The sequence below is a fragment of the Nyctereutes procyonoides genome, unplaced genomic scaffold (assembly GCF_905146905.1).
Source record: "Nyctereutes procyonoides isolate TBG_1078 unplaced genomic scaffold, NYPRO_anot_genome, whole genome shotgun sequence".
NCBI lineage: Eukaryota > Metazoa > Chordata > Mammalia > Carnivora > Canidae > Nyctereutes > Nyctereutes procyonoides.
The window spans coordinates 35,662,203-35,682,377 of record NW_026575120.1 but is presented as its reverse complement, the minus strand read 5'-3'; the positions used below and the strand labels follow the sequence as shown (position 1 = coordinate 35,682,377).

The window sequence follows — 20,175 nt, the reverse complement described above, 5'->3', positions numbered from 1 at the left end:
TACCAGTTTGCCCTTAATGGCATCATCAGGAAACTACTGGCTGCCTACAGCATGCTGGAAAAAGCTCATAAATGAGCAGCAAAGGAGATAGCTTGGAGATCACACTGTTTAGGGTTGTAGGGATGTCCTTCAAGATGGGGAATATATTTTAGAACATTGGCTATTCAGTGGTGCTTTGTTTTCCATAGGTAGAACATACTGGCCTACGAGCCCAGGGTCTCTTACTGTAGCTTCTAGTTGTGCAGGTGCTGGGTCATATGGTAGGTGTAGAATTGATTTGGTTAAGTAATATCAGATGGTTTTCTCCAAAAGGCCATCAGCAGTGCTTAATTGCTCCCAGAGCCCCTCATTTTCCACTAACACCTGGCATTACCTAGCTTTCTGAGTTTTCCCCTGTAGTAGGGAAACACAGGTCATGGGTATAGGGAAAGGGCATCATATGTAGGAGCCCAGAGAATTTCCGTGAGTCTTCTTTATTTCTTCATTTCTCACTCTGCATACCAGTGGGCAATGAGAAACTCTCCTCAGTAACAGTTCTTTGAGAGAACAAAGTTCTAGAAATTCTGGGGGCTCTGAGGCTCCTTTGGGGTAGATTTGGAAGAGAAGACACAACTGAACACAGAGAAGTTTGTGAGAAGTTTATTTCACAGACCACAACAGATACTCCAGCCAAGTTTTCTTTGTAGAACCACCCTGGGGGGCAGTTAGACCAAAGCTTCCAACAGGATCAAGATACTGTTATGTTCTTCACAGTATAAAAATATTTTGGTCCATTGGGCACCACTGCTTTGTAAGGGCAGATATCTTCTTTATCAATAATGTGGGCCAATGCTATTATTGACATAGTTTCTGAAAGAGACAGGACAAAGATGTTCTCTGATTACAGTCTAACCCCATTTCTTGGTTTTTCTCCTAGCTTCAGGCACCTCCCCACTAGGGCCCAGTTTCCCCAAATCATTTGCAAATGTATCTCCCTTATTAGCTTTTCTCCCACAACCTCTCACCTTTCACACTTGAGCATAGTCCCCATCTACTCTCCCCTCTTCCCTCCTTTGTCTCTACCCTTCTGCCCCAACACTCTGCTCACATCTGGAGTCACATTTCTTTTTATGTTTTCCCCCACCCTAGCAGATCGTTCTTCCCTTGAATGACCCCTGTACTTACTATTGACTTCAAAGTCCCAGTAGAAAGTTCTTGGATTACTGTCACAGAGACAGGCAGTGTAAACATAGTTAAAAGGCCCTTCCATTGGATTGCGACTTAGGAGGGAACATTGGATCTGAGGAGGAGGAGGTGGGAAGAGAGGACCTTGTGTTAGTCTGGGGAGTTGTAAAGGGAGAGAAAGATAAGGGAATCTGAAGAAAGAGGAGGAGGGGGAGGAGGACAACATCCTTCGTGCACAAAGAACAGGTACAGATATAGACCAGAGGCACCGTGGAGTCCAATTTTGTAGTATCATTTTGGGAACTAAAGTCTATGTGAGAAGATTTCCTGTCAACATGTCTTCAAATTCCTGCTTTAGCGCCACCATGGGGCTTGGCTCTGATGGGAAGAGTTAGTGAATTGACAAGACAAGGAGACCACATTCTGGGGCAGCCTTCATCTAGGGAGCAGATTTACTTTGGTTCCCTGGTGAGGGCTTTCAGGAACCTGTCTGTGACCACAGCTTGGCTTTTGTGTAGGGAGGCCAAAACCAGGACTTGTTGCCAGAATCGTGCTCCTCTTGATCTCTGTGACCTTTGATGACTGAAGTGACAGCTCTCAGTCTCTCTTTCCTCAGCTGTGAGAGGGAAACAGTTACCTACCAAAGTTGTTGGTTAGATAAACAAACAAAATCTCGAAGGTAAATTTTCTTTTTCCTTTTTTACTTTGAGAGGGCTTTACAATTTGAGATATGTAAGCTTCAGCAGCATCAGGAAGCTTTTGTCTGATTAGTGTCCGGCAAGGGGGTGTTATCCTGGGGTGTATAGACCCTCAGGGGTCTGCATATAGAATTCACTGAGTCTGTGAACTCGGATGGAAAGAAATTGTATCTTTATTAACCCGTCACTAAAATTAAGTGTTCTGTTACGTCATCAACAATCCTCAGTGGCATTAGCAGTATGCGTGATTTTATCATGGAGAGAAACGTAGATATGTTTGCATCACTTATAGGTTTATATATCTCAGAATATTGCCTGTTCTGATCGCTACCTTGAACCCAGGGACATTATCATGAGGTTGCATGGTCATGGCCAGGGCCGTCTGCCCATCTCCTGAAGCTTGCCCAGCTAACTGGCAACCGTGCACCGAATAGCCTGTCAGCTACAAACGGTGAATTCAAGCATTCTCACCGTTAGAATTTTACTTTGGAGATCCTGGTGTTTCTTTCAAGAAACCTACCGTTGCCTGGTTTCCCTTTTTATTGGCATTTACAACAGTTTATCCCAATGGATTAGAATTTTCAGCATTTAAATACTCAAAACAAAAAAATCCAAATCCGTTGGAATCCACTTGTCAAAACCCAGTACACAGTAGAAGCTACTTATTCAAGGTGAGCAGCAAGAGCAACAAGAGCCATTACATAGATAATCTTTATAAAATAAAATTTAACTTGTTTACATTTTAAATATATTGCCTTTTTAGCTAATGTACTGATAAAGAGTGTAAATAATACCAGCTTAAAAGTTATTTGTTTGTTTGTTTGTTTGTTTGTTTATAAGTAAGCTCCAACACAGGGCTTGAACTCAGGACCCTGATATCAAGACTTTAGGTGAGATCAAGAGTTAGACACTTAGTCAAATGAACAACCAAGACACCCCTCAAAAGTTTGTTTTTAATAATCCGATCACTGTGTTTCATGATGGTAGCTTCCCTGTATAATCCAATGCATTTCAGGCACACATTTAAAAGCAATTTTCTGATGTGTTCCCTAGACTTCACGAGACCAGCAAAATGCTCTACACCACAAATGTTTAAGTACTGTGGTTTGCCATAAATTCTCTTCAACCTTAAAAGATTATACAATGTGGGCAGCCCGGATGGCTCAGCAGTTTAGCGCCACTTTCTGCCCAGGGCGTGATCCTGGAGACCCGGATCGAGTCCCATGTCAGGCTCCCTGCGTGAAGCCTGCTTCTCCCTCTGCCTGTGTCTCTGCCTCTCTCTCTCTCTCTCTGTGCCTCTCATTAATGAATAAATAAAAAATCTTAAAAAAAAAGATTATACAATCTTTATAATCCAATACACGATTGAGAGTATAATCTATTTTAAATTTGTGATCCTAATACCTCACTTAATCAAAAATTTGCTTGTAAAAACACAATTGTTTAAAAAATGAGGGTTCGGTACTAGAATCTTCACACATAGAAGAATTATGTTTTCTTAACATTTAAAAATATGAAGATGTTTTTATAGACAGATTTTTTTATATTGGAAGCTACAAATAAATATTGGTTAATCACAAGCACACCTGGATGGCTCACTTAGTTAAGTGGCTGCCTTTGGCTCAGGTCATAAGAGCCCCACTGGCTGCCTGCTCAGCCAGGAGTCTGTTTCTCCCTGCCACCCTCCTCCTTTCACTTGCTCTCTTTCTTTCAGATAAATAGATAAAATCTTTTTTAAAAAAGTCTAAAAAATTGGTTGACCAGACTAACAAAATTTCCCATAAATTCTAATTTGTGATATCCTTTATTTTATGAGATTCCTTGTACCTGGGTAAGTTTTTAAAGATTGCCTTTTTATTGTAATTAGCATTGTTCTTAAAATATAGTCCTATTAGCCACGGTAGCACAAAATTATTTTATGTGGGATGTTGTTGATTAAACACATACTTTTTTATACTCATCACTTTCTCAGAGGTAGAAACAGACTTTTATTATCATCACCAGAAACTACCATGATCACAGGACTTTTATGCACACATTCTCATTCCTTTTGTCACCTGTGGTTATGATAAATAAACAAAATTGAAAGATTATGATGTGGCTCCCTTCCACCTCCAATCAACATACAAGGTGCAAATTCTTGAGGTGTAAACAGACAAATCTGACAAAGCAGCTATGCTGTTCTTTACTCAGTGACCAGAGTCTTTCTCTTACAGGTATGGGGCCATGTCTAGGACATATTCTAATGAATAGCAATCCTCATGCTCCCAATTTTGTTTTTGATTTAATCATCGTACTTAAATCTAATTTGAGTTAGGAAACTCCTGTAGGGAAACACTTGTGCTGCCTGAGAGAGTGCTATTCTAGAAAGAGGCAAGGGGAGACATCTGGGTCTTGGCCCTAGAACAGTGCCAGCTAACAAGGGGCAAATTGTGTGTGTGTGTGACAACACATGAGAAGGCTGCTGGCAGGAGGGAGAAGGACACACTCTTCCCTGGGGAAGAGTCTCCGTGGACTAAACCGGCACAGGTCCCTTCTCCTCATGGCCCAGACAGCCAGACAGGAGCGATAGTGCACAGGCGAGTCTCAACACACATTTCCATTTGAGAACCTCTGATCTAGTAAAAGGATTGGACCTCCCTCCCACAACTGCTGAATTAGAGAAAGTGGTGAGGAGAGTGTGGGCTCCTTGTTGAGGAGAGGAGGCTGGAACAAGAATGAACCTGTGATGATAGAGCAGAAGAGCAAAGAGAGGGGTGATAAGCACAGCCTCTGCTCAGAGCTTACTCTAGAGGAGGCAGTCGTATCCCATGTGCTCTCGGCACCATACCTCTTCTGCCCACCTGCCTCAATCCTCTGGATGAGGGTGCAGGTTTTTTTGTCAGAAAAAACACCCTTCATCTCAAACAATCATGCCCAGGACTTGGGGGAATTCTTACCTCTCCTCCCCCAGCCCTTATGCTTTTTCCTCTCTTCTCCCTCTTAGCTGGACTTTTCTCACTACTCATTCCTTCTTTCCTTCTCATCCTTCCTATACCTCTCTGGACCAGGTTCTCGTCTGTAAAACCAGAATAGTAATCTGCCCCAAGGTCTGATGATTGTTCTGAGGCTCGAGTAGCATAACATGTGTGAGAATTGGGAGCATAAGGATTGTTATTCATCCTGTTATTAAGTATAATATGCAACATATTAAACTGAGAGATTAGTCTGATTGTATTCATAACTAAGGAGTCAGATTTTTCTTGAGTTCACTTCCCCAGGCCTCTACTTACCACCATACATTCTCTTAATTCTGTTTGAACTTTAACTGTCACAGAGATTTCTTCATTTGGTGCTGTTTTTCTGGGCATCTGCACTTCCATTGATAACACTTTTCGGCTGGTTATGGGAAGAAAGAAGCAGGACAGAGATCAAAGGTCTACCCACAAGAGATCGGGGCACAATGAGCAGAGCAGAGGGAACAGGGAAGGTGCAAGGGGAAGGGAATGATGAGATCTGAATCATTTGCTGAGCATCATAACCCCTGGGAATCTTTGATTCTTGTTTGGTTCGATTGTTTTCTACAGACTTTGTTTTGTTTAATCAACCGTGATGCTTTATTTATATTTAAATTCAATTTGCCAACATATAACACCCAGTGCTCATCTCATATGCCCTCTTTAGTGCCCATTGAGCATCATCATTTTTTCCAAATAAAATCCTGCAGGTTCTATTGATTGTCCACTAAGTGGGAGGGTTCAAGTCATCATTAGTACAATATTCCGTAACAACAGAATCCTATTAAACTATAAACATCTTAATGCACTGGAGGAATTTTGAGTCATCCTTGAGCTCTTCCTTCTTTGGTTCCTGGTGGGGCCTAAGAATTTGTATTTCTGTATGTCTGCAGTGAATTTGGACACATGACCGTATTTGGGAGCTTTAGATGCCACCCTACTTTGAAGGCACATAACACAATCTGATGGGAAAAGGAAATGGAGGCAGAGAGAAGTCAAAGATTCTTCTGTCACGGAGAACTGGTTTCAGGACCAGGAAAGTTACTTTCTGTCTCCCGGAAACTCCTGGCTGAGCTCCTTTGGTGTTGGGTGGGACAAGAGGGAATTCAGGTTTTTGGCTGCAATGCCTTATGGTCTCATTTTCCTAGAATAAAGCATCTCTGATTTTGGAGATACTTCATTGCTTGTGCCAGGTGCTCTGGTGCTCAGTGCACAGGAAAGGGGTGTGAAGACTTAAATGTCTTTAAAATTCCTCTCATTTGTAAATGAATTTAGGATTGATAAGATGATCCACTTAGCTAGAATGAGTGATTGGATCAGCTTGCCCAGGAAGGAGAAGCTTCCCGAAATGAGGGCCTTTCAGTGCTAACACCAAGAAATTCCTGGGCAAACAGGGATGGCTGATCACCCTAATTAGCACAGCTTATTTCGACAAGTTGCTGCCCCCTCAGGGCTACACGGCGTGACATTTATCTCTGAACCTGTGCCTACTCAAGGTTTTTCAGGACGCTGCCTGCACTACACTGACCTGTCAAAAACTGAATGGTTTACTCCAGGACAGGGTATCTAGTTGTGTCACAGAGGGTACCATCAGAATCACAATCCAAAAACCCAGCATTTAAGACCATACTCCTATAGAGAAAACCCTCTAGAATTTCTAAGTGTCCTTGCTTCCCCCAGACCCTGGCTCCATTTCCTACTTCATTTTGCCTAGTTTTCCTGCTTGCTTCAAATATGTACCTTCAATGATTTGGCTTCTGAAATTGTGCTCCTGGGTCCTAGTGTGGGTAGTGGGGTGAGTGTGTACTTGCTTTTGTCTCTGGGCTTCAGAATAGGACAGAATGTCTAAGCTGCTGGGCTGGCTCAACCTTGGACTATGGCATGAAGGCTCAGTGATCAGGGCCTCTGATCCTTTAGTGAGTCCTGCCAAAACTGCTCAAAGCTATCATTGGAACTCACAGACCTGCTAAACCTTCTGTTCTAGGAGGCAAGGTATGAGAATGTAAAGTTCACTGAGCAGAAATCTAATAAAGGTAAAGACTATGGACAGGATGTGGACCAGAGCCATAGAGCAAGACTGATTGTTAACTACAGGCTTTATACACGCTGGGAACCATGTTTCCCTGGACAACCTAAAAGCACCAAGTGAATATAGGAGGGAAGTTACTAGAGCTTCCTAAGAGGAGAGAAGTGGGACTTGACATGGGATTTATGAGATTCCCTAGGACTAAGTTTCAGGGACATCAGGAAGGGATAAACAGATTTCAAGGCTAGGTTAGGAGCCCTCCCTGAAGGGATTTTTGTGAGGGAGAGAAAGGCTTGGCTCACGTGTCTTCCTCAGCTTTGTTGGTCCTGAACTGCAGACAGAGAACCAGGAGCAGAATGGCAGGGCCGGCTCTGAACAGGAGCTGGAGAAGGTGCATGTTGGAGGAGACAGGATGTGACGTCCTAGAGAAGTACTGGCCCCGGTGCCCGGCATACTCCTTATATGCAGATCGAGGAAGTGGGAGAGTTGCCAAGAGGATCCATGTGGTCAGTTACCCAATTATCCTTCCCACCCATGCTCTTTCCTTGTTGAGCTAGAGTTTGTTTTTCTATGGAAAAAGTCAACATTCAGCTATTGTTACAGATTGGTAGAGGAGTTAGATTATCCTTCCTTCCTATTTACTTAGTATACTTAGTATATATGTGGACATTGCTGCTATAAATATTGGGGTCCAGGTGTTCCGGCATTTCACTGCATCTGTATCTTTGGGGTAAATCCCCAGCAGTGCAATTGCTGGGTCGTAGGGCAGGTATATTTTTAACTCTTTGCAGAAACTCCACACACTTTTCCAGAGTGGCTGCACCAGTTCACATTCCCACCAACAGTGAAGAGGGTTCCCCTTTCTCCACATCCTCTCCAACATTTGTTGTTTCCTGCCTTGTTAATTTTCCCCATTCTCACTGGTGTGAGGTGGGATCTCATTGTGGTGTTGATTTTTATTTCCCTGATGGCCAGTGATGCAGAGCATTTTCTCATTGCTTGTTGGCCATGTCTATGTCTTCCTCTGTGAGATTTCTCTTCATGTCTTCTGCCCATTTCATGATCGGATTGTTTGTTTCTTTGCTGTTGAGTTTAATAAGTTCTTTATAGATCTTGGATACTAGCCCTTTATCTGATACGTCATTTGCAAATTTCTTCTCCCATTCTGTAGGTTGTCTTTTAGTTTTGTTGACTGTTGCTTTTGCTGTGCAGAATCTTTTATCTTGATCAAGTCCCAATAATTCATTTTTGCTTTAGTTTCCCTTGCCTTCATGGATGTATCTTGCAAGAATTTACTGTGTCCAAGTTCAGAAATGGTGTTGCCTGTGTTCCCCTCTAGGATTTTGATGGAATCTTGTCTCACATTTAGATCTTCCATCCATTTTGAGTTTATCTTGGTGTTTTGTGTAAGAGAATGGTCGAGTTTCATTCTTCTGCATGTGGATGTCCAATGTCCCAGCACCATTTATCGAAGAGACTGTCTTTATTCCAGTGGATAGTGTTTCCTGCTTTGTTGAGTATTAGTTGACCCTAGAGTTGAGGGTCTACTTCTGGATTCTCTATTCTGTTCCATTGATCCATGTGTCTGTTTTTTTGCCAGTACCACACTGTCTTGATGACCAAAGCTTTGTAGTACAACCTAAAATCTGGCATTGTGATGCCCCCAGCTCTGGTTTTCTTTTTCAATATTCCCCTGGCTATTCAGGGTCTTTTCTGATTCCACACAAATTAGGATGATTTGTTCGAACTCTCTGAACAAAGTCCATGGTATTTGATAGTGATTGCATTAAATGTGTACAGTGCCCTGGGTAGCATTGACATTTTCACAATATAAATTCTTCCAATCCATGAACGTGGAGTATTTTTCCATCTCTTTGTGTCTTCCTCAATTTCTTTCAGAAGTGTTCTGTAGGTTTTAGGGCATAGATCCTTTACCTCTTTGGTTAGGTTTATTCCTAGGTATCCTATGCTTTTGGGTGCAATTGTAAATGGGATTGACTCCTTAAATTCTCCTTCTTCAGTCTCATTGTTAGTGTGTAGAAATGCCACTGACTTCTGGGCATTGATTTTGTATCCTGCCACACTGCCGAAGTGCTGTATGAGTTCTAGCAATCTTGGGGTGGAGTCTTTGGGTTTTCTATGTACAGTATCATGTCATCGGCGAAGAGGGAGAGTTTGACTACTTCTTTGCTAATTTGAATGCCTTTTGTTTCTTTCTGTTGCCTGATTGCTGAGGCTAGGACTTCTAGTACTGTGTTGAATAGCAGTGGTGAGAGTGGACATCCCTGTCTTGTTCTGATCTTAGGGGAAAGACTCCCAGTGTTTCCCCACTGACAATGATATTGGCTGTGGGCTTTTCTTAGATGGCTTTTAAGATGCTGAGGAATGTTTCCTCTATCCCTACACTCTGAAGAGTTTTGATCAGGAATGGATGCTGTACTTTGTCAAATGCTTTCTCTGCATCTAATGAGAGGATCATATGGTTCTTGTTTTTTCTCTTGCGGATATGATCTATCACATTGATTGCTTTATGAGTGTTGAACCTGCCTTGTATCCCGGGGTTAAATCCCACTTGGTCATGGTGAATAATCTTCTTAATGTACTGTTGGATCCTATTGGCTAATATCTTGTTGAGAATTTTTGCATCTGTGTTCATCAGGGATAGTGGTCTGTAATTCTCCTTTTTGGTGGAGTCTTTGGTTTTGGAATTAAGGTGATGGTGGCTTCAGAACGAGTTTGGAAGTATTCCATCTCTTTCTATCTTTCTGAACAGCTTTAGTAGAATAGGTATGGTTTCTTCTTTAAACGTTTGATGGAATTCCCCTGGGAAGCCATCTGGCCCTGGACTTTTGTGTCTTGGGAGGTTTTTGATGATTGCTTCAATTTCCTCCCCGGTTATCAGCCTGGTCACGTTTTCTAGTTCTTCCTGTTCCAGTTTCGGTAGTTTGTGGTTTTACAGAGATGTGTCCATTTCTTCTAGATTGCCTAATTTATTGGCATATACCTGCTCTTAAATGTTTTTAAGATCATTTGTATTTCCTTGGTATTGGTGGTGATGTCTCCTTTCTCATTCATGATTTTATTAATTTGAGTCTTTTGTCTCTTCTTTTTAATAAGGCTGGCTAATGGTTTATCTATCTTATTAATTCTTTCAAAGAACCAACTCCTGGTTTTGTTAATCTGTTCCACAGTTCTTCTGGTCTCTATTTCATTGAGTTCTGCTCAAATCTTTATTAACCCTCTTCTTCTGCTGGGTGTAGGATCTATTTGCTGTTTTTTTCTCCAGCTTCTTCAGGTGCAAAGTTAGCTTTTGTATTTGAGTTCTTTCCAGTTTTTAGATGGATGCTTGTATTGCAGTGTATTTCCCCCTCAAGGGAAATCTTTTGCTGTATCCCAAAGAATTTGAACGGTTGTATCTTCATTCTCCTTAGTTTCCATGAATCTTTTTTATTCTTCCCTAATTTCCTGTTTGACCCTTTCATCCTTTAGCAGGATGGTCCTTAACCTCCACATGTTTGAAATCCTTCCAAACTTCTTCTTGTGACTCCAAAGAAACGAGAGCTTTAAATGATACACTGGACCAGATAGATTTCACAGATATCTACAGAACTTTACATCCAAACTCAACTGAATACACATTCTTCTCAAGTGCACATGGAACTTTCTCCAGAATAGACCACATACTGGGTCACAAATCAGGTCTGAACCGATACCAAAAGATTGGGATCGTCCCCTGCATATTCTCAGACCATAATGCCTTGAAATTAGAACTCAATCACAAGAAGAAGTTTGGAAGGACCTCAAACACGTGGAGGTTAAGGACCATCCTGCTAAAAGATAAAAGGGTCAACCAGTAAATTAAGGAAGAATTAAAAAGATTCATGGAAACTAATGAGAATGAAGATACAACTGTTCAAAATCTTTGGGATGCAGCAAAAGCAGTCCTGAGGGGGAAATACATCGCAATACAAGCATCCATTCAAAAACTGGAAAGAACTCAAATACAAAAGCTAACCTTATACATAAAGGAGCTAGAGAAGAAGCAGCAAATCGACCCGACGCCCAGCAGCAGAAGAGAGTTAATTAAAATTCGAGCAGAACTCAACGAAATTGAGACCAGAAGAACTGTGGAACAGATCAACAGAACCAGGAGTTGGTTCTTTGAAAGAATTAATAAGATAGATAAACCATTAGCCAACCTTATTAAAAAGAAGAGAGAGTAGACTCAAATTAATAAAATCATGAATGAGAAAGGAGAGATCACTACCAACACCAAGGAAATACAAACGATTTTAAAAACATATTATGAACAGCTCTACGCCAATAAATTAGGCAATCTAGAAGAAATGGACGCATTCCTGGAAAGCCACAAACTACCAAAACTGGACCAGGAAGATATAGAAAACCTGAACAGGCCGATAACCAGGGAGGAAATTGAAGCAATCATCAAAAACCTCCTAAGACACAAGAGTCCAGGGCCAGATGGCTTCCCAGGGGAATTCCATCAAACGTTTAAAGAAGAAATCATACCTATTCTACTAAAGCTGTTTGGAAAGATAGAAAGAGACGGAGTACTTCCAAATTCGTTCTATGAGGCCAGCACCACCTTAATTCCAAAACCAGACAAAGACCCTTCCAAAAAGGAGAATTACAGACCAATATCCCTGATGAACATGGATGCAAAAATTCTCAACAAGATACTAGCCAATAGGATCCAACAACACATTAAGAAAATTATTCACCATGACCAAGTAGGATTTATCCCCGGGACACAAGGCTGGTTCAACACTCGTAAAACAATCAATGTGATTCATCATATCAGCAAGAGAAAAACCAAGAACCATATGATTCTCTCATTAGATGCAGAGAAAGCATTTGACAAAATACAGCATCCATTCCTGATCAAAACTCTTCAGAGTGTAGGGATAGAGGGAACTTTCCTCGACATCTTAAAAGCCATCTACGAAAAGCCCACAGCAAATATCATTCTCAATGGGGAAGCACTGGGAGCCTTTCCCCTAAGATCAGGAACAAGACAGGGATGTCCACTCTCACCACTGCTATTCAACATAGTATTGGAAGTCCTAGCCTCAGCAATCAGACAACAAAAAGACATTAAAGGCATTCAAATTGGCAAAGAAGAAGTCAAACTCTCCCTCTTCGCCGATTTAGTTCTAATTTCAAATCGTTATGGTCTGAAAATATGCAGGGGACGAGCCCAATCTTTTGGTATTAATTAAGACCTGTTTTATGACCCAGTATGTGGCCTCTTCTGGAGAAAGTCCCATGTGCACTTGAGCAGAATGTGTACTCAGTTGTGTTTGGACGTAAAGTTCTGTAAATATCTGTGAAATCCATCTGGTCCAGTGTATCATTTAAAGCTCTTGTTTCTTTGGGGATGTTGTACTTAGAAGATCTATCAATTTTAGAAAGCGCTATGTTCAAGTCACCAAGTATAAGTGTATTATTATCTAAGTGTGTCTTAACTTTGGTTATTCATTGATTGATATACTTGGTAGCTCCCACATTCGGGGCACAAATATTCATGATTGTTAGGTCCGCTTGTTGGATAGACCCTTTAAGTGTGATATAGTGTCCCTCTTCATCTCTTACTACAGTGTTTGGGATAAACTTTAATTTATCTGATATAAAGATGGCTATCCCAGCTTTCTTTTGAGGACCATTTGAATGGTAAATGGTTCCCCAACATTTTATTTTCTGGCTGTGGGTGTCCTTGTGTCTAAAATGAGTCTCCTGTAGACAGCAAATGGATGGGTCTTGCTTTTTTACCCAGTCTGAAACCCTATGCGTTTTGATGGGATCATTTAGCCCATTCACGTTCAGAGTTACTATTGAAAGATATGAATTTAGTGCCATCATGATACCGATTCCGTCCCTGTTTTTGTGGATTATTTCCTTGGGCATCCTCTTTGTCTTACAGAATCGCCCTTAAAATTTCTTGCAGAGCTGGTTTGGTGGCCACATATTCTTTCAGTTTCTGCCTATCTTGGAAGCTCTTTCTCTCTCCTTCTATTCTGAATGAGAGCCTTGCTGGATAAAGTATTCTTGGCTACAGGTTCTTCTTATTTAGGACCCTGATTATATCCTGCCGGCCCTTTTTGGCCTGCTAGGTCTCTGTGGAGAGGTCTGCTGTTATACCCTGATACTCCTCCCCATAAAAGTCAGGGATCTCTTGTCTCTTGCTGCTTTAAGGATTTTATCTTTATCTTTGGAATTTGCAAGTTTCAGTATTAAATGTGAGGTGTTGAGCGGTTTTTATTGATTTTGGGGCGGGGGGCGGAATCTCTCTATCTGCTGGATCTGAATGCCTATTTCCCTTCCCAAGTTAGGGAAGTTCTCAGCTATGATTTGTTCAAATACACTTTCTGGACCCCTGTCCCTTTCAGCGCCCTCGGGAACCCCAATTCAATGTAGATTTTTTTCTTCTGAGGCTGTCATTTATTTCCCTTATCCTATCCTCATGATCTTTTGTTTTTCTTTTTTCCTCAGTTTCCCTTCTTGCCATCAATTTGTCTTTTATGTCACTCACTCATTCTTCTACCTCATTAACTCTCATCGTTAGGAACTCCAGTTTGGATTGCATCTCATTTAATTGATTTTTAATTTTGGCCTGATGAGATCTAAATTCTGCAGACATGAAGTCTCTTGAATCCTTAACGCTTTTTTCTAGAGCCACTAGTAGCTTTATAATTGTGCTTCTGAATTGGCTTTCTGACACTGAATTATAATGCAAATTTTGTACCTCTGTGAGAGACAGTACTGTTTCTGATTCTTTCTTTTGAGTTGAGTTTTTCCTTCTAGTCATTTTGCTCAGTACAGAGTGGCCAAAAGAAGTTGTACTGGAAAAAGGAGAAAGAGAAAGAAAAAGAAAAATAAAGGGGTGGGGGGAAGAAACAGAAAACAAAAAACAAGGTGGGGGGGTATCCTCTGATTGTATATACTGTAGATTCCTCGACTTCCCCTGGAACTTTCCAGTGCTGCTTGGTCAATAACTTGCTTTTCCCCTGTCCTTCTAGCTCGTCTTCTGGGGGAGGGGCCTGCTGTGCTGATTGTCAGGTGTGTGCACCTGGGGGAGCTGCCCCCCCCCCAGGTGCACGGCTCAGTAGGAACTGTTCATCCTGTGAGGCCCCTGCTGAGTACCAGCTATAGGGTGACACCAGGAGGGACAATGACACTGGCAGCCGCCAGCTGTCCAGCCCTAGAGTCAGCTCCCGCAGTAACTACCACAGCTCCCAGTTCGCAGGGGCCTGGATGCTCTGGGGGCGGGGGCACTGGCCTGCATACCTCGGGGCCCCTGGAGGCAGGAGTGTCCTCGCTGTCCTGTGTCCTCCCGGCCTCTGCCTGTCCCAAGGGAAGCGCTGGATCCTGGACTGTGTCCCCTGGTGCCCTGGGCTCTGGGGCCTGCACTGCTGGGATCGTGCTCCGGGGTCGCACAGCCCCTTCCACGGATCCGCTGCCCAGCTGCTCCCGGGGCCCGCGGTGCGCACGCTGCAGCCCTTTAGGGAGCTTGGCTGCGGGGTGTGGGGCGCTCTCCCCGGGGTGCAGGTCCTCTGTTAGTGTCCCTGGGAGCCTGGGGGTGTCCCCGCCCTTTCTGGAGACCTGCCCCATCTCCCTGCAAGCGCCTTTCCATCCGGGAAGATTGGTGAAGCTCCTGCTCCTCCGGGCCTCGGCTCTCCTGTCCTGGGGGCTCTCTCCCCGGCCTTAGCCTGGCTCCTCACGGAGGGCCCCTCCTCCTTGGAGGCTTTTTATTTCTTTATGTTTTTTTCCATCTTCCTACCTTGATAGAAGCACAAACTCTTCTCACTGCAGCATTCCAGCTGGTCTCTCTTTAAATCTCAGGCCGAATTTGTAGGTTTTCAGGATGATTTGAAAGTTACCTAAGTTGGTGGGGACAGGTGACCTGGGGACCCTACTCTTCTGCCATATTGCCCCGCCTCTTGACTTGATTTTTGATGGAAACCTCTGTAGGATGAAGCCTGGCCACTTGCTCCCCACCCACACAGAGCCCATCCCCCTGAGCAAGAGGGCAGCGCCCCGGCCCCTGGCAGCCCTTCCCCTGGTGCTCAGAGCTGTCCTCACCCACCAGCTCCCTGTTCCATGGTGCTTCTCTCTCTGCCGCAGGGGGAGCCCCAAACTTCCTCTCTCTGAGGCTCTGTCTCCTCTGCCTGGGGAGCTGCACCTCGTGGCAGAGAAGACACAGATTACTGACCCAGGGCTCTCCTGCAGCTTCACATCACGTGGACTCCCCTGAACCCGATGTTGTGGGAGGAGAGGGATCCCTGCTTCTCCTCCCTCGGTGTCATGAGCAGGAATCACAGCTGCCTCTCGCACACAACCGAAACTTGAGGGCTACCGAGGTTGGGGCCAGCTGGGGAGGAGGTCACTGCTGGGGGAGCCCGAGGGTCCTGGTGGGGCTAGGCCTAGGATCCAGTGGCCCAGGATTGAGGGTCTGTCCATCCTGTCACATGCTTGAGCACCCAGTGCCCTCCAGGAGGACCAGGACCCGGTCGAGGGCCCTCCCCACCCGTCACACCCGCGCACACACCCCCATGCCCGCACCCCGCGCTGCACGCAGAGGGAGAGCCCTGGAGGAGCCAACCACGTGCCCCGGGAGATTGCTTCTTGGTAGAAGGTTAATGTCCTCTTTTCTTCCTGTTGGAATCCTTATTTTAGGAAGTAAATATTATCTGTCTGAAACCTTAAGGAACCTGACACATTACACAGGGGGAACCTATCCTGGACAATGAAAATACTTCATTTGGGGGCTTCACATGATCTTTGTTCACTCAGCAATATGGCTTTGAAGTAAAAATGACATGTTTCTTAACTACTGGGAAGATGATGAGTCGCTCTCGTATCTGCGGAAGAGACAGGAGGCCACAGCCAGGATGCCAGGCACACGCACGTCCCAGAGGAGGAAAGGCCGGAGAGATGGGGAGAAAGGCAGTGGCTGCATGGATGGCAGGGAGGGCGTGGGCACGATGGTAGGTAGTCGGCTGTCTCTGTGGTGGAAATGTGGCCCAGGAACCTTCTCGTCTCGTCTGTGTGACACTGTGAATGGACCTAAAGTAACACGACGTATAATTTAAAAGCATCAGAGGAAATTTTGTGTGAAGTTAACATATCCTTTATTACAAATAAAATTCATGAAGCAATTATAGAGGTTTATGAAAAAAAAATACAGAAACAGCGCAATGAGAGGGGAGGGGAACCCTTCCGTTGGGCTGCAGCCATCACGAGCTCCTGCTTGGGGGCTGAGGCTGGTGGATCCACTGAGGTAGGTGGCAGCTCCAGCCCTTCGATGACTGGAGAGCAGACACCTGGGCATGCTCTTCTGCGGGGGGGCCAAGGGTGCAGGTGGCTCCTCCAGGTCGGGGCAGCGAATCAGATGTCTGACGACCACGTACCTTGGCTTGAACTCAGCAGCCGGCATCTCGGCTCAGGTCTAGCCCTCAGCTCCCGCAGCCGGGACCGGCACCATCACCTCAGACCCTAAAGGTGCAGCAGGCCCCACAGTCAGACCTCGGGCGGGCTCTTGAGGTGGTTCAGTGCTTGGGGTCCGAAGTGGGTTGCTTCACTGAGTGAGGTGGCTGCTCCAGTATATCCATGAGCTCCATAGCCGGTAGTGGGGCCTGTTCAGCCTCCAGGGCTCCCAAGGGTGCAGGTGGTTCCTCCAGGTCGGACAGTGATTCAGAGGTCTGACCACCGTGTACCTTGTCTTGGACTCAGCAGCTGCCATCAGCGCTCAGGCCTAGCCCTAAGCTCCAAGAGCCGGGACCGGCTCCATAACCTCAGGCCCGGAAGGTGCATCAAGGCCCACAGTCGGAGCTGGGGCGGGCTCCTGAGGTGGTTCAGGATGTTACCTGGGGGCCGAAGCTGGTTGCTGCACTGAGACAAGTGGCTACTCCGGCACTTCAGTGACCTTGATCGCAGACGCCTGGGAGTGCCCTTCCTGTGGGGTGGCCGAGGGTGCAGGGGGCTCTTCCAGGTCCGGACAGTGATTAAGAAGTCTGACCACCATGTACCCTGTCTTGGACTCAGCAGCTGGCATCAACCCTCAGGCCTAACCCTCAGCTCCAGCCGCCGGGACGGCCTCGATCACCTTAGGCCCTGAAGGTGCTGTAGGCCCCACAGTTGGGAACTCGTGCGGGGCCTTGAGGTGGTTCAGTGCCCGGGGTCAGAAGCCAGTGGCTCCACTGAGTAAGGTGGCTGCTCCAGCACATCGAGGACCTCGATAGCCAGTAGTGTGGCCTGTTCGGCCTCCAGGTCTCCCAAAGGTGCAGGTGCTCTTCCAGGTCGGGACAGTGATTCAGAGGTCTGACCACCATGTACCTTCGCTTGAACTCAGCAGCTGGCAACTCGGCTCAGGCCAAGCCCTCAGCTCCAGCAGCGGGGACCAGCTCCATCACCTCAGACCCTGAAGGTGCAGGAGGCCCCACAGTCGGAGCTGGAGCGAGATCCTGAGGTGGTTCAGGATGTTACTCGGGGTCCGAAGCCTGTTCCTGCACTGAGACAGGTGGCTGCTCTGGAACTTCAGTGACCTTGATAGCACGCGTCTGGGCGTGCTCTTCCTCCGTGGTGGATGAGGGGGCAGGTGGCTCTTCCAGGGCGGGACAGTGATTCAGAGGTCTGACCACCATGTACCTAGTCTTGGACTCACGCAGCCGGCATCTCGGCTCAGAACAAGCCCTCAGCTCCAGAACCGGGACCAGGTCCTTCACCTCAGACCCTCAAGGTACAGTAGGCCCCACAGTGGAGCTCGGCGGGCTCTTGAGGTGGTTCAGTGCTCGGGGTGCGAAGCCGGTTGCTCCAGTGACTGAGGTGGCTACTCCAGCACATCGATGAGTTCGATACGGGAGTGGGGCCTGTTTGGGCCTCCAGGGCTCCCAAGGGTACAGGTGGCTCTTCCAGGTCGGGACAGTGATTCAGAGGTCTGAAAACCATGTACCTTGGCTTGAATTCAGCAGTCGGAAATCTCGGTTCAGGTCTAGCCCTCAGCTCCCGCAGCCGGGACCGGCTTCATCACCTCAGGCCCTAAAGGTGCAGCAGGCCCCACAGTAGGAGCTCGAACGAGCTCCTGAGGTGGTTCTGGATGTTACGCGGGGTCCGAAGCCTGTTTCCTGCACTGAACAGGTGGCTGCTCTGTCACTTCAGTGACCTTGATAGCACACGCCTGGGCGTGCTATTCCTGCGGGGTGGACAGGGTGCAGTTGGCTCTTCCAGGTTGGGACAGTGATTCAGAGGTCTGACCACCACGTACCTTGGCTTGAACTCAGCAGCCGGGATCTCGGCTCAGACCAAGCCCTCAGCTCCAGCAGCCGCGGACCGGCTCCATAACCTGAGGCCCTAAGGTGCAGGAGGCCCCAGAGTCGGAGCTGGGGCGGGCTCCTGAGGTGGTTCAGGATGTTATTCGGGGTCCGAAGCCTGTTGCTGCACTGAGACAGGTGGCTGCTCTGGCACTTCAGTGACCTTGATAGCATGCATCTGTGTATGCTCTTCCTCAGTGGTTGATGAGGGTGCAGGTGGCTCTTCCGGGCTGGGGCAGTGATTCAGAGTTCTGACCGCCATGTACCTTGTCTTGGACTCAGCAGCTGGCATTACCCCTCAGGCCTAGCCCCTCAGCTCCAGCAGCCGGGACCACCTCCATACCCGCTGATCCTGAAGGTGGAGCTGGCCCCACAGTCGGAGCTCGGGAGGGCGCTTGAGGTGGTTCAGGATGTTGCACGGGGCCGAAGTCGGTTCCTCCACTAAAGGGTTCTTGCTCCAGCACATCGATGAGCTCTGTGTCCGTGGTGGCGCCTGTTCGGCCTCCAAGGCTCCCGGGGGTGCAGGTGGCTCTTCCAGACCCGGACAGTGATTCAGAGGTCTGACCACCACGTACCTTGTCTTGGACTCAGCAGCCCGCATCTCGGCTCAGGCCAAGCCCGCAGTTCCAGCAACCAGGATCGCTTCCATCCCCTGAGACCCTGAAGGTGCAGCAGGCCCCACAGTTGGAACTCGTTCGGGCTCTTGAGGTGGTTCAGTGCTCGGGGTCCGAAGCCGGAAGCTCCACTGAGTGAGGTGGCTGCTCCAGCACATCGATGAGCTCGATGCCCGTGGTGGTGCCTGTTTCAAACTCCAAGGCTCCCAAGGGTGCAGGTGGCTCCTCCAGTTCGGGGCCTTGATTCGGAGGTCTGATCACCACGTACTTTTACTTGAACTCAGAGGCGGCATCTCGGCTCAGGTCTAGCCCTCAGCTCCAGCAGCGGGGACCGGCTCCATTGCCTCAGACCCTGAAGGTTCTACAGGCTCCACAGTTGGAGCTCGTGCGGGCGCTTGAGGTGGTTCGGTGCTCGGGGTCCGAAGAGGGTTGGTTGCTCCACTGAGTGAGGTGGCTGCTACAGCACATCGATGAGCTCGATAGCCAGTGGTGTTGGCTGTTCGGCCTCTAGGACTCCCAAGGGTGCAGGTGGCTCTTCCAGGTCGGGACAGTGATTCAGAGGTCAGAACACCAGGTGCCATGGCTTGAACCCACCAGCTGGCATCATGGCTTGGATTACGCCCTGAGCTCCAGCAGCCGGGACCAGCTCCATCACCTCAGACACTGAAGGTGCAGCAGGCCCCACAGTTGCAGCTCGTGCGGGTGTTTGAGGTGGTTCAGTGCTCGGGGTCTGAAGCCGTTTGCTCCACTGAGTGAGGTGCCTGCTCCAGCACATTGATGAGCGCTATGCCGGTATCGGCGCCTGCTCGGCCTCCAGGGCTCCCAAGGGTGCAGGTGGCTCTTCCAGGTCGGAACAGAGATTCAGATGTCTGTACCTCACGTAGCTTGTCTGGACTCTGCAACCGGAATCATGGCTCAGGCCGAGCCCTCAGCTCCAGCAGCCTGGACCGGCTCCATGACCTCAGGTCTGAAGGTGCAGGAGGCCCCACAGTTGGAGCTGGGGTTGGCTCCTGAGGTGTTTCAGGATGTTACTCGGGGCCTAAGCCGGTTGCTGCACTGAGACAGGTGTGTGCTCTGGGACTTCAGTGACCTTTATAGAAGATGCCAGGGCATGCTCTTCCTGCGGGTTCCCGGAGAGTGCAGATGGCTCTTCCAGGTCGGGACGGTGATTCAGAGGTCTGAACGCCTCGTAGCTTGTCTGGACTCAGCAGCCGGCATCATGGGCTCAGCTGAGCCCTCAGTTCCAGCAGCCTGGACCGCCTCATAACGTCAGGCCTTAAAGGTGCAGCAGGCCCCACAGTCGGAGCTGGGGCGAGCTCCTGAGTTGGTTCAGGATGTTACTCGGGGTCC

At 47.1% G+C, this 20,175-nt stretch overlaps 2 protein-coding genes across 6 annotated transcripts in view; one reads left to right on the top strand and one right to left on the bottom strand.

Annotated features, from left to right (window-relative positions):
* Positions 1–20,175, top strand: part of LOC129515900 (olfactory receptor 6V1-like) — a 278,554-nt gene that overhangs the window by 147,653 nt on the left and 110,726 nt on the right. The gene's annotated exons all lie outside the window — the stretch shown is intronic.
* LOC129515904 (prolactin-inducible protein homolog) lies at positions 624–7,313 on the bottom strand. Its single transcript, XM_055335097.1, has 4 exons — positions 7,187–7,313; positions 5,135–5,240; positions 1,165–1,279; positions 624–849 (listed from the first exon to the last, which is right to left on the bottom strand). Exons 1-4 carry the CDS (start codon positions 7,279–7,281, stop codon positions 728–730), a joined length of 438 nt encoding a protein of 145 aa, XP_055191072.1. The 5' UTR covers positions 7,282–7,313; the 3' UTR covers positions 624–727.

Excerpts from the sequence above, each read along its gene's own strand:
- LOC129515904 (XM_055335097.1), bottom strand. The coding sequence starts at position 7,281 with ATGCACCTTCTCCAGCTCCTGTTCAGAGCCGGCCCTGCCATTCTGCTC. Across the intron at positions 1,280-5,134 it reads AATTAAGAGAATGTATGGTG|ATCCAATGTTCCCTCCTAAG; the intron begins GTAAGTAGAGGC and ends CCTCCTCCTCAG. Across the intron at positions 850-1,164 it reads CTGGGACTTTGAAGTCAATA|AAACTATGTCAATAATAGCA; the intron begins GTAAGTACAGGG and ends TGTCTCTTTCAG.